Source organism: Bubalus kerabau, chromosome 15 (assembly GCF_029407905.1).
Source record: "Bubalus kerabau isolate K-KA32 ecotype Philippines breed swamp buffalo chromosome 15, PCC_UOA_SB_1v2, whole genome shotgun sequence".
In the NCBI taxonomy this organism is placed as follows: domain Eukaryota; kingdom Metazoa; phylum Chordata; class Mammalia; order Artiodactyla; family Bovidae; genus Bubalus; species Bubalus kerabau.
Genome location: NC_073638.1, coordinates 48729019 through 48743370, shown reverse-complemented (window position 1 = coordinate 48743370; position 14352 = coordinate 48729019). Strand labels below are relative to the sequence as shown.

Here is a 14352-nt window from a genome sequence, read left to right as displayed (position 1 = left end):
CAAATCAATTCAAGGAATTAGATCTGGTAGACAGAGTCCCTGAAGAACTATGGAGAGCGGTTCGTGACATTGTACAGGAGGCAGTGATCAACACCATCCCCAAGGAAAAGAAATTCAAAAAGGGAAAATGGTTGTCTGAGCAAGCCTTACAAGTAGCTGTGAAAAGAAAAGAAACAAAAGGCAAAAACCCAAGAGTGAAGCCTCTATTCCAGTCAATTACCCATGTTCCTATATCCATCAGTCATTAAGAATGAGTCCTCATACCTACATATTTTGCTACTGTTCTGCCAACATTGCTTTCTTGAGTTCTCTTGACTCTAAACATTTTGTAATGTGTATTACAGAATATATTTTATTTTAAGCAGAAGAATGAAGCATTTCAGCTATTAGAAATATAGGCAAAACAATTCAGTTTTACTAGAAACAGAAAACAGTATCCAGAAACTTTGGTCCAGACTTACCAAATGTACACAGATTTGAATGATCTTTTCTAAAACTCTTCCTTCAAGTTCTTCTGAAAAGACATCTAGTTTTACACATAGATAGATAATATATATCATCAATACACAGACAAATATATTTTGCTTTCTTTTACCTTTTATATGATATGTATGATATGATATGATATTTTATATGATATTATATGAGGTGGATGATATGATCTGAGAGATCTACCAAAAGCATACACACTCAATATGATGACTTTGGATGAAAATAAGAAGTAGAAGAGGAAGTAGCATGGACTGAGATATGTATTTTGTTTGCATCATGAGACCCAAGGACACTATGTCCATTTACAACACCACAGTCTTCATGCCTTCTGAGTTCACACTAATAGGGATCCCAGGCCTAGAGTCTGTGCAGTGCTGGATTGGGATTCCATTTTGTGCCATGTATCTCATGGCTATGACTGGAAACTCCTTGCTTCTCATTATCTTGATTCTCATTATCATCAAATCGGAACACAGTCTCCATCAGCCCATGTACATTTTTCTAGGCGTGCTAGGAGTCACAGATATTGTTCTCAGCACAAGAATTGTGCCCAAGATGCTTGGAATCTTCTGGTTTCATGTAACAGAGATATATTTTGATTGTTGCCTGCTTCAAATGTGGCTCATTCACATATTTCAGGGCATAGAGTCAGGCATCTTGCTGGCCATGGCTCTGGACCGCTATGTAGCCATCTGTTATCCTCTCAGACATGCTGCCATCTTCTCTCACCAGTTAGTCACTCAAATAGCAGCTATGGTAACACTCAGGGCTGCCATTCTTGTAGCACCATGCCCAGTACTGATAAAGTTTCGATTACAATTTTACCATACAACAGTCATCTCTCATTCCTACTGTGAACATATGGCTGTTGTGAAACTGGCTGCAGAAAATATCAGGGTCAACAAAATCTATGGTTTGTTTGTGGCCTTCACTGTTGCTGGGCTTGACATTGTATTAATCACGTTGTCCTACATACAGATATTCATCACAGTTTTTTGTCTGCCTCAGAAGGAGGCTAGGTTGAAAGCATTCAACACTTGTGTCGCTCACATCTGTGTCTTCCTCCAGTTCTACTCCCTTGGTTTCTTCTCCTTCTTTGCACATAGATTTGGTTCTCACATCCCTCCTTATATTCACATCCTCTTTTCTAGCACTTATCTGCTAGTCCCTCCATTTCTCAATCCACTTGTCTATGGTGCAAAGACCAAGCAGATCTGTGTCCATATGGTAAAAATATTTTGTTCCAAAAATTTACTGTGAGAAAAACTTTTATGTTTACCTTTTTATGAATAGGAACACTATTTCCCATCATGATAAAACAGCAGAGTCCTTGTTATTGGAAATGTTTTTTCCAATAACAAGTTTTGCTCAAGTTTTCTATTTAATTTTTTTTTTCAATTTGCAAGCATGTTAGCTATTGCCTATTAGCCCATGACAGCCGTCAATAGGATTGTGGATCCTAGATGGGTAATGAGAATGATAAGCATAAAGGAGGAAAATACTGAATATTTCTCCTTTACATTTCTCAATTTTTTTAGTACCTACTTGAATGTACTTTTGTAAATATCTAGCTCTGGAAAGATTCACAAATTGTGCATCTCTCAATGAATTTAGATATGCCCAAGGCTTAATGTTCTGCAGTATCCAAGAACTCAATAAATCTAGTTCTTGATTTTGTTTCTTGGTCATCTGGGTCTTCTTTAAAAAAAATGGAGGAAGTATATGTTAACAGTTGTTATCAAAAACAAAACAAACAGAAATTTTATCTCTATGTTTGTAATGAGAAAATAAAGTCTAAAAATTTCAGTATATTAGCAGGATCATCCATAAAGTTATAGGCACAAAACTCATAAGCAGTAAGCTCATTAGCAGTAAAATTATTCATTTTAATTAATTCATCAAATGTTATCAAATTCTTAAGCCATTATAAATACTATGCTACAGAATAGTAGCATAGAGGTAAATTTGACACAGTGATCAATTTTCATGAGTTCGTAAACTTTGTATCCTTTTTAATTCCTAGTGAACAAGAGGGAAACAGAGACATGGTAATGAGAGAGAAGTAGTAATAGCATGCACAAATTAATCTCCAGATTTTGTAGGAAATTAAATATCTAGAGGACAAGAGTGTCAGTCTCACTTTTTTGAGAAATGTTCAATCTTCATGGTAATTTTTTGAATCTGACTCCCTTGGGTCCAGGTGTGGAAAATCACAACCGTCTGCTCTCCCAAGAGCAGGGAATAAGGAAGCTCCAGGACAAATCATGAATGGCATCACTCTCTCAAGCGCTGAGATTTGAGCAGGAAATGGGAAAATGGTGGGTGGTAGAGATGGCAATCAGTAGCAGCAATAGAGACAAATACAATTTATAAACCATGTCAACTATTCATAACTTAGGAATACTTAGTGACTTTTTTTCTTCAACTTTAGGTTTTAATAGAACTCTGGGACAACAGGAAAAAAAAAATCTAAGTTTATATTCTCTTCTCTGTGAAATAGATACTAAAATCAACCTTAAATTTATGGCCTAAAGTTTTTATCCTATCATAGCAAAGGAGGTTTTAGCAATTTGGGGGACTTTTCCAGAACAGTTTTTAGTTAACAATAAGGGAAAGTGCACATTTGGGTATATAATTTGATAATATCAATTAAAATTTAAAACGGGTAGAACCTTCAGTGCCAGGCAACATGAAAGACTATAAATCAAATATTGAAAATTGTTAGAACTAAATGGGTGAGATTTGGGGAAAAAATATTGTTTTTAAGTTAATATTTCTGTAATCTGTGAAGTTTTTAAAATAAGGTACAAGAATAAAATGTTGCCTACTGAAGGTGAGTATCATGATGGCTAAATACAAAATGAGGTGAGTTTTTCTGGGATAGTAAGAGGAAATTTAAGCAAAAAATGATTAGAAAAAATGGCATGTGATATTGTTTTCAACCCTAAATTGTACAACTTTGAGAATTAAGAAATGATTCTTAGATGTCTTACAATATACTTCTTTAGCATTGATAATTTCCTTTATACCATCTAAAACAAGTAATTATAAACCTTTTGAATATACGATTCCCAATAATAAAATTACCTACCAAAATATACATTCTTATAAACTATTTACTCATGACTTCACAACTGCTGGACTTTATCAGACTTTAAATCTTTTGCAGTCTGAGGGATGAAAAGATGAAATCTCATTGTTGATTACATTTTTATTCTCCTATTAATAAGTTTGGGCATGTTTTGCTGTTTACAGAATGGGCAGTATAATGGGGGGCAATAAAGAGTGGGGGTTGTACCACACACCAATGTACACCTTATCTTTGACAAAGGAGGCAAGAATATACAATAGAGAAAAGACAATTTCTTTAACAAGTGGTTCTGGGAAAACTGGTCAACCACTTGTAAAAGAATAAAACAAGAACACTTTCTAACACCATACACAAAAATAAACTCAAAACGGATTAAGGATCTAAATGTAAGACCAGAAACTATAAAACTCCTAGAGGATAACATAGGAAAAACACTCTCTGACATACATCACAGCAGGATCCTCTATGACCCACCTCCTGAGTAATGGAAATAAAAGCAAAAATAAACAAATGGGACCTAATTAAACTTAAAAGCTTTTGCACAATGAAGGAAATTATAAGCAAATTGAAAAGACAGCCTTCAGAATGGGAGAAAATAATAGCAAATGAAGCAACAGAGAAAGAATTAATCTCAAAAATATACAAGCAGCTCATGCAGCTCAATACCAGAAAAATAAACAATGCAATCAAAAATTGGGCCAAAGAACTAAACAGATATTTATCTAAAAAAGATATATGGATGGCTAACAAACACATGAAAAGATGCTCAACATCACTCATTATCAGAGAAATGCAAATCCAAGCCACCATGAGTTACCATCTCACACCAGTCAGAATGGCTGCCATCAAAAAATCTACAAACAATAAATGCTGGAGAGGGTGTGAAAAAAAGAGAACCCTCTTACACTGTTGGTGGGAATGCAAACTAGTACAGCCACTATGGAGAACAGTGTGGAGATTCCTTAAAAAAACTGGAAATAGAACTACCATCAGTTCAGTTCAGTTGCTCAGTCGTGTCCGACTCTTTGTGACCCCATGAATTGCAGCATGCCAGGCCTCCCTGTTCATCACCAACTCCCAGAGTTCACTCAGACTCACGTCCATCGAGTCATTGATGCCATCCAGCCATGTCATCCTCTGTCGTCCCCTTCTCCTCCTGCCCACAATCCCTCCCAGCATCAGAGTCTTTTCCAAGGAGTTGACTCTTCGCATGAGGTGGCCAAAGTACTGGAGTTTCAGCTTTAGCATCAGTCCTTCCAAAGAACACCCAGGACTGATCTTTAGAATGGCCATGCTACCTGGCAATCCCACTGCTGGGCATACACACCAAGGAAACCAGAATTGAAAGAGACCCATGTACCCCAGTGTTCATCACAGCACTGTTTACAGTAGCTAGGACGTGGAAGCAACCTAGATGTCTATCAGCAGATGAATGGATAAGAAAGCTGTGGTACATATACACAATGGAATATTACTCAGCTATTAAAAAGAACACATTTGAATCATTTCTAATGAGGTGGATGAAACTGGAGCCTATGATACAGAGTGAAGTAAGTCAGAGAGAAAAACACCAATACAGTATATTAATGCATATATATGGAATTTAGAAAGACAGTAACAATGACCCTATATGCGAGACAGCAAAAGAGACACAGATATAAAGAACAGACTTTTGTACTCTGTGGGAGAAGGAGAGGGTGGGATGGTTTGAGAGAATAGCACTGAAACATGTATGTGACCATATGTGAAATAGATCACCAGTCCAGGTTTGATGCATGAGATAGGGCACTCAGGACTGGGGCCCTGGGACGACCCTGAGGGATGGGATGGGGAAGGATGTGGGAGGGGTTTCAAGATGGGGGACACATGTACACTCATGGCTGATTTATGTCAATGTATGGCAAAAACCACTACAATATTGTAAAGAATTAGCCTCCAATTAAAATAAATTAATTATTATTTTTTAAAATGCCAAGATTATGGCATCCAGTCCCATCAGTTCATGGCAAATAGAAGGGGAAAAGGTGGAAGCAGTGACAGATTTTCTTTTCTTTAGCTCTAAGATCACTGTGAATGGCGACTGCCGCCATGAAATTAGAAGACCATTGCTTCTTGGCAGGAAAGCTATGACAAACCTAGACAGTGTATTAAAAACCAAAGACATCACTTTACCAACAAGGGTCCATATAGTCAAGGCTATGGTTTTCCAGTAGTCATGTATGGATGTGAGAGCCTGACAACAAAGGCAGAGTGTCAAAGAATTGGTGCTTTTAAACTGTAGTGCTGGAGAAGACTCTTGAGAGTCCTCTGGAAAGCAAGAAGATCAAACGAGTCAATTTTAAAGGAAATCAACACTGAATACTCTTTGGAAGGACTGAAACTGAAGCTGAAATTCCAATACTTGGGCCACCTTATGTGAACAGTTGACTGATTGGAAAAGACCCTGATGGTGGGAAAGATTGAAGGCAGAAGGAGAAGAGGGCAACAGAGGATGAGATGGTGGGATGGCTTCACCAATTCAATGGATATGAACTTGGGCAAACTCTGGGAGATGGTGAGGGACAGGGAAGCCTGGCGTGCTGCAGTCCATAGGCTTGCAAAGAGTCAGACACAACTTGGTCACTGAACAACAAAACAACTTTTATTTGAACAAGTACACATTGATACCTCTTCCTTATTAAAAATAATATTCTGTGGCCTATTCATGTTGATGTATGGTAAAAATCATCACAATATTGTAAAGTAATTATTTTCCAATTAAAATGAATAAATTAACTAAAAAAAAAAGTGGGGATTCTAGAGCAGTAGCCTTCAACCATTTTCACTCTAATACTCCTTAAATTTTTAAAACCAATTATGTATCAATTATTATATTTTAATGTTGACATCTAACATTTTTTGCCTTAACTCTAAATAGATTTAAAATATATTATTTTACAATATTTTATTGCAATGTGATTTCAATATATTTCTGCTAAGTCTTTGGATCTGCAATATATCTTTTCTGTGTAAAAATGATAAATGTGTACCAATTTTACAAAAATCAGTTCTCATTGTTTAAATCAGATTGACATTGTTAGAAAAAGTCCAAATTTATTCTTTAAGTCAAACATGTTACTATGCCCTCCACATTTCTGTTTACTTTTAATTTGTAGAAAGAAGCAAAGAAGAGAATAAGAATGAGGAGAAGAGGGAAAAGAGGGTGGGGTGTGAGGGAAAGAAAGAAAGAAGGCTAAAAGGAGGTTAGTTCAAGAGCAGAGCTCTGCTGAAAGTCTGATACTCTCTACCGGAACTTTCCTAATCCTGCCATCAGAGAAGAGAGACATATTCTTGAAATAGTCTCCTGGCACAGAGAGAACATGTTGTCAAAATTATGCTTTTCATCTAAATCTGAAATAATTAAAATACTTATTGAGGCAGAAATATTACAGAAACAAAAGAGACTAAATATGAAACAGTAGAGACTAGTGAAGACTGAGCAATGGAAGAGACTTTTCCCTGCACAAAAAAGGCAGAAGCTATGCAGTTCCAGCCAATTCTTTTTTTTTTAACCATTTATCATTTATTTATTATTATTATTATTTTTACTTTACAATATTGTATTGGTTTTGCCATACATCAACGTGAATCCACCACGGGTGTACACGTGTTCCCCATCCTGAACCCCCCTCCCACCTCCCTCCCCTCAAGAATAAAAGTCTTATGTTAATGTATTTTCAAACAAAACTACATATTTAAAATTTTACACCATTAAGAACAATACTGATCTGATTATTTGAGTAAATCTCTCACATACATTAACATTTGTATTCTTCTTGTATAAATACTAAGCTTGGAAATGCTAGGGCATTTGTTATGTGCAAGATTAACTTTTAAAACAAATTTCAAACTGCTCTCACTAATGGCCATACAATTTTATGCTCTCATCAGCTGTGTATGAGAGTTCTGGATGTTCCTCATTATCACCAATGATTGGCAATATCAATCTTTAAATCTTCATCTATTGTAGTTGATGAGCAATTACATCTGATCATAATTTTAATTTGCATCCTCTAAAAGATAAAGATGCTGTGGTTCTTTTCATGTGCTTAAATGTCATATGTGTATTTTTGTGTGCCTATGTTAAGTAATTTAAAAATCTCTGTGATGTACTTTTAGAAATATTCCTAAATATTTTTTTAATATTTCTGGGCTTCCCTGGTGGCCCAGTGATAAATAATCCACCTGCCAATGCAGGAGGACTGGTTTGATCCCTGGGTGGGGAAGATCCCCTGGAGAAGGAAATGGCAATCCACCCCAGTACTCTTGTTTGGAAAATACCATGGACAGAGGAGCCTGGTGAGCCATAGTCCATAGAGTCACAAAGATTTGGGCATGACTGAGCACAGCACAGCTATCTAGTAAGGATGCATTTCTGGGTTTATGTGTATTTTATTAATTAGTTTTCTATCTCTAGCTTCTTCAATTGTGATAATAATTGTAACTTTACACTATGCTCTCTTCTGTATTACAATACCATCTCATGAGGGGCAAAAATTTGAAGTTATTAAATAAAACCATTTTACCCTAATCTTTTTAATTGTTGTGAATGTTTGAACATATCCTGGATTTAAAGAAAAAAATGACTATCTATGTATTTTGCTTCCCTGGTAGCTCATATGGTAAAGAATCTGCCTGTAATGCAGGAGATGCAGGTTCAATCCCTGGGTTGGGAAGATCCCCTGGAGAAGGAAATGGCAACCTACTCTGGTATTCTTGCCTGGAGAATTCCATGGACAGGGGAGCCTGATGGGCTACAGTCCATGGGGTCACAAAGAGTCGGACACGACTGAGTGACTAATACCTTCACACTCACATATTTTGCAAATATTGCCTCCCAGTCTCTGGTTTTATTTTGCTCCTTCTATAGCATGCTAGGGCTTCCCTGGCAGCTCAGAGGGTAAAGCCTCTGCCAGCAGTGCAGGAGACCTGGGCTTGATCCCTGGCTTGGGAAGATCCCCTGGAGAAGGGCATGTCAACCCACTCCTGTATTCTTGCCTGGAAAATCCCATGGACGGAGAAGCATGGTAGGCTACAATCCATAATGTTGCAAAGAGTTGGACATGACTGAGCAACTTCACTTTCACTTTTCATAGCATGTTAACCAATATTTTTAATTTTCATGAAGTCTAATATTAATCAGCTTATACTCTTGTTTTATGTTTTTTGGTCTTTTCTAAGAAATCGTTGCCTAACGTGATCACAAAAATGCTGTTTACTCCTAGCAATTGCATAATTTTAGATCTTACATTTAGGTTTATAATCAATTTCAAGTTATTATTATTTGTTAAGAAAAAAATTAATTTTTTAAAATTACTACCCTGTTGTTTAAACATTATTTGTATAAAGTACTATTTGCCATTGAATTATCTCATCATTTTTGAGACTCAATTGATTTTTTAATATAGGGATTAATAACGACTTCATAATTTATGGATTTTGGCACTTTAGCAGATTTTGGAGATTCAAGTCACTCAATGACTAGCTTTTTTAAAATAAGAAATGGACAGAAAATAGGTCTTAACTCTTACTCTGCTGAGGGCCTAGTTTGCAAGATTGATGGATGCTTCATAATGAATACATACCCACAATTTTGGTAAAAAAGTTAAAATTTATGGCACTCTGTATTAAAGAATATTGAATTACTTTTAAAAAGTAAACAAGAAAAAAAGAGAAGAAAGAAAGTGAAAGCCAACAAACATAAGGATTGGCAGGCATGAATGTATTTCCAAATGTTAAAGAAAAAAACTTGTTATCCTTCTGGGAGTAAAATTAACTGGGGACAGTTTTTCAAAGAATATTCAGCATGAACTGAAATCTGGATAAGATATGCTAGCCTTCTCTAATGGGAACGGAGTGAAGAAAATGAAAAAAATTGTGTGCAATATTGTTCTAGTAGATGACATATTGGAGATAACAGAATTCTTTTGAGTAGATAAAATAACTGTTGTATTTGTATAGCTTGAACATCAGGATCCAGGAAAGAACTTTTGGAGTCACGAAAATTTAAACACAATTATTAGAAGAGAATAGATGGGACACAAAATGGTAAATTAGGAAATAAAAAATAGGTTGAAGAGAAGTATAGTTGTCAGTAAAACCTCTGAATCAGTTCCATTCAACATGAGTCAGTATAATGTTTTCATTCTCCTTCACAGAAGAATTCCTGGAAAGATAATTTAGATCTTTCACTTTTCATCACTATCTCTCATTCACCCTGAAATCCACTGTCAGTACTTTCCTCCAGCCCACAGAAAAGATTCGTCCTAAATTTGCCAACATATCCAAATTACATCAAGTATATCTAAAGGTTAGTTACATATAATAAAGTCTAGAAATTGGGTAAAATACATCAAAGAGAAAGGTATCATATGCATAAGACTTTCTAAGAATTTATTATTTGCACACATGATAAAAGTTTTACTAATTCATCTCTCTGCATTTCCAAAAATTTGAATAAATACTTTTCTTCATTAACAGAACATGAAATGATTCCTTCATATATCTGACACACACAACAACTTCTTTTGAAGGAAGAGATGAGCAACAGAAGGGAAGTTATAAATGGAGGGGTGGAAAAAATAAAGTCATGTGTGCAATCAGTTACTCATAACTCCAACTGGTAGGATTTAGAAATGTCCACTACAATTGGTCACTCTGAGAAATTCACCAAAAAATAATTTACTGAATGTACAAAAATAATCTCAATAAAATACAAATCAAAGGAGTGAGACTGCAGGAAATAAGTGCATAATAAAAGAACATTATGGATACAGATTTTTCTTCCCAAATTGTCTGATTGAAAGGGAGTATTCCAGGTTATTTACTTAAGTAGAATTCATTAGCAAAGAAACATGTCTATAACAGTAGTAAACTTTACGTTTGCTTTTTCCTTTGAGAAATGAGGAAGGCAGAAAAAGAACTCTGCTTATTAAATGAACACTGGAGTATATAAATATCTCTTATTTAGAATTTTATGCAAAAGATAAAAAAGAGCAAGGAGATATCTGTAAGTTTTAGTAATAATTTCAGGGATATTAAGTGTGGATGAACCCAAGAGGACATAACTAAAATTTGGTGGGTCCCTTGTGGTTTAACTGGTGGCTAATAAACCCCTCATTTTCTGTTTATAAATCCTCTTCCTCCACACATTTATTAGAGAATGTTAAACTGATGTTTAGCAGCTTTCTTCTTCAATTCAAGCTGAATAAATTGATGCCATGCCTCCAAGTAATACAGATATTGCCTTTGGTTTTATTAGAGAATGAATGCAAAAACATGATCTCAGACAAACCTACAAAAGATGGAATATGTCTATTACCGAGACAAGAGAAAAAACATGAAAGGCTGTCCCAGAGATATCTACTCATCGCAGATGGCCCCAGCACCAAATGAATTCGCGTTCCTGACATTGTGTGCTGTTACAGGGAGTCCAAATAGAATGAAGAGGGACTGAGAACACATAACACACAGGAATAAGCAGAGTCCGTGTGTTATAAATGTTGAGAGATGTCAATATGAAGAACTGACAATACTTTTCAGATATCTGGTAAAAGCAGAATGGGCACTCAACAATTAGCAAGTAAGTCTCACTGTTCCCAAGTTTACCTCTGTAAAGTTTCATTGTCAGCTTTTTCAACAGTAGTCACTTCATCCATTCAACTCTGCACTCAATCATGTACTTCCCACCTGCCAATCCACTATCTGTAATTATCAGATCATGCTCAAATATTGCTCCTACTTCTTCAGAAAGTTAAATACTGTGGATTTCCATTCTCATTCTGAATATGTTTTAGAAAGAACAACTTGACTATTGTTAGAGTTAAGTATGCATGGATTGATATAGGATTAGTCATTAAGGAACAAACCTATGGATATCCAGTTGTTTATTTTAATGACTAGTCTATCATAAATCTATGTCAACTGATACAAGCGATAGCATTAAAATGACCTCTTGAGTCTTCCATTTGTGGTTTGGCAGCAGGAACCACAGCTGCTTCCTGCATTACTGCCCCATTTGTTGACATTCCGTGTAGGGTTAACTGATCATGAGTTTACTTACATGAAGCAACTTTATTGGCGAGCCTATGAAGGAATGAAAAAAACCTAACCCTATTTCCACAAACTTACAAGCATTTCTCTAATGTTCAGTTTGATAAGTTCTTGATTTAAAATATGCAGTGCTTAACAGGAAATGATTTTGATCAGGTTCAGTTCAGCTCAGTCGCTCAGTCGTGTCTGACTCTTTGATCAGGTTAGCAAATTTGATATAATGGGTAAGATCCAAAGTTTTTTAAAAAAAATCATTTGTCAGTGAATTGAGTAATGATTACATTTTTTCACTTGTTCTAAATTTCTCTTCTTAAACATTTCTGAAATCCTGAGGTGAGCTTTCTGTCTCCTGTGTGTAGTTCTATATTTGACATCTTTTAAGGAGCATGGGAGAAGGCAATGGCACCCCACTCCAGTACTGTTGCCCAGAAAATCCCATGGATGGAGGAGCCTGGTAGGCTGCAGTCCATGGGGTCGCTAAGAGTCAGACACGACTGAGCAACTTCACTTTCACTTTCCACTTTCATACATTGGAGAAGGAAATGGCAACCCACTCCAGTGTTCTTGCCTGGAGAATCCCATGGACGGAAAAGCCTGGTAGGCTGCAGTCCATGGGGTCGCACAGAGTCGGACACGACTGAAGTGACTTAGCAGCAGCAGCAGCAAGGAGCATATCCTTCCATCCCTCCATTTTCTATTGAATTTTTATGCCTGAGCTCAGAAAAAATGGCTCAAGTGTTTCAGACTATCTATTTTAAATGAAAAATCAATGAGCTTATATCAGTCAAATCTCATGCTAATGACAGCTCTGAAAGGTTTAAACTCAAAAGAGAAGACTCTATTAAATTTACATTTCCCCATGTTCTTATATCCTTAGACCATTAAGAATGAGTCCTCTTACCTCTCTATTCAGTTGCTACTGTATTTCTTATCTCCTAAAGGTCCACTCTACTTATTTTGTATGTGTTTTCAGTAATGCATTTTATTCATTTTAAATACAAAATCTTAGTTATTTCAGCTGTTGGAAATATAGGCAAATCTAATGCAGTTTTACTAGAAATGTAAAAAGGTGGCAAGAAACTTTGGATTTGAGTGATCTGTTCTAAAACTCTCCCTTCACATTCCTCTTAAAGATATCTAGTCTTCAATAGAGATATATAATATAGATCACTACATAAACAAATATATTTTTATTTCAGGTGACAAAGCTTATCTAGGTCTATTCTCTTTTTTGGATAGCATTCTGCACTAATAATGATCAAGTCTGAGATTTTGCCAGTCCAACTGACTGTTTTAGACTGAGAAAAGACTGAGGATAATAGAGTACTAAAGCAGAAATTGGAATGTGGAATATGGAGAGAATTATCAACCTCTACCTAAAATGTAGCTGCCAGCAAAATAAACAAGCATACTGTTTTTGTCCACAGGTCTGAAGTGAAATAACAGATGAGTCAGTAGTTGATCCCCTTACTTGGAAATTTGACTGGTTCTATCTAATGCAGTGGCAAATCACATTTTTAGGGCTTGTCTGTCTTTAGATGTCTGTCTTTAAAAAATGATGTATCATTATGGATCTTTCTTTTACCTCCTATATTTGAATGAGGCAGATGACATGATCTTAGTGTTCTAGCAAAAATCATGCATTCAATATTGTGACTTTGGATGAAAATAGGAATTAAAAGAGGAAGCAGCACTGACTGAGATATTCTTTTGTTTGCATCAGGAGACCCTAGGACACTATGTACATTTCCAACATCACAGTCTTCATGCCCTCTGTGTTGACACTGATAGGGATCCCAGGCCTAGAGTCTGTGCAATGTTGGATTGGGATTCCATTCTGTATTATGTATCTCATTGCTATGATCGGAAATTCTTTGCTTCTGATCATCATCAAATCAGAGCCCAGCCTCCATGAGCCCATGTACATTTTCCTAGGCATGCTAGGGGTAACTGATATTGCACTTCTTACCAGTGTTGTGCCCAAGATGCTTGGAATCTTCTGGTTTCACATACCAGAGATATATTTTGACTCCTGCTTGCTTCAAATGTGGCTCATTCACACATTTCAGGGCGTAGAGTCAGGCATCTTGCTGGCCATGGCCCTGGACCGCTATGTAGCCGTCTGTTATCCACTCAGACATGCTGCCATCTTCACTCCCCACCTCATTTCTCAAATAGCAAGTGCGGTAACACTCAGAGCTGCCCTTCTTGTAGCCCCTTGCCTAGTACTGATAAAATTCCGATTGCAATTTTACCACAAAACAGTCGTCTCCCACTCCTACTGTGAGCATATGGCCATTGTGAAACTGGCTGCAGGAAATATCCGGGTCAACAAAATCTATGGTTTATTTGTAGCTTTCAACATTGCAGTGTTTGATCTCTCTTTCATTACATTGTCCTATATACAGATATTTATCACAGTTTTTCGTTTACCCCAGAAGGAGGCTAGGTTGAAAGCATTCAACACTTGTATCGCTCACATCTGTGTCTTCCTCCAGTTCTACTTCCTTGCCTTCTTCTCCTTCTTCGCACATAGGTTTGGTTCTCACATCCCCACTTTTATCCATATTCTCATTTCTAGCATTTACTTGCTGGTCCCTCCATTTCTCAATCCACTTATCTATGGTGCAAAGATGAAGCAGATCCGTATCCAAATGGTAAAAATGTTCCATTCATAA

General features: G+C 36.4%; 2 protein-coding genes across 2 annotated transcripts; both read left to right on the top strand.

Moving 5' to 3' along the window:
* Positions 1 to 786: 786 nt before the first annotated feature.
* Positions 787 to 1752, top strand: LOC129628198 (olfactory receptor 52A1-like). Its single transcript, XM_055547626.1, has one exon. The coding sequence runs from the start codon at positions 787 to 789 to the stop codon at positions 1750 to 1752; it is 966 nt and encodes a 321-aa protein (XP_055403601.1).
* Positions 1753 to 13373: 11621 nt separating this feature from the next.
* On the top strand, positions 13374 to 14352 carry LOC129628197 (olfactory receptor 52A1-like). The gene has a single exon (XM_055547625.1). It carries the CDS (start codon positions 13414 to 13416, stop codon positions 14350 to 14352), a length of 939 nt encoding a protein of 312 aa, XP_055403600.1. The 5' UTR covers positions 13374 to 13413.

Coding starts and splice junctions, on each gene's coding strand:
- LOC129628197 (XM_055547625.1), top strand. CDS start 13,414: ATGTACATTTCCAACATCACAGTCTTCATGCCCTCTGTGTTGACACTG.
- LOC129628198 (XM_055547626.1), top strand. CDS start 787: ATGTCCATTTACAACACCACAGTCTTCATGCCTTCTGAGTTCACACTA.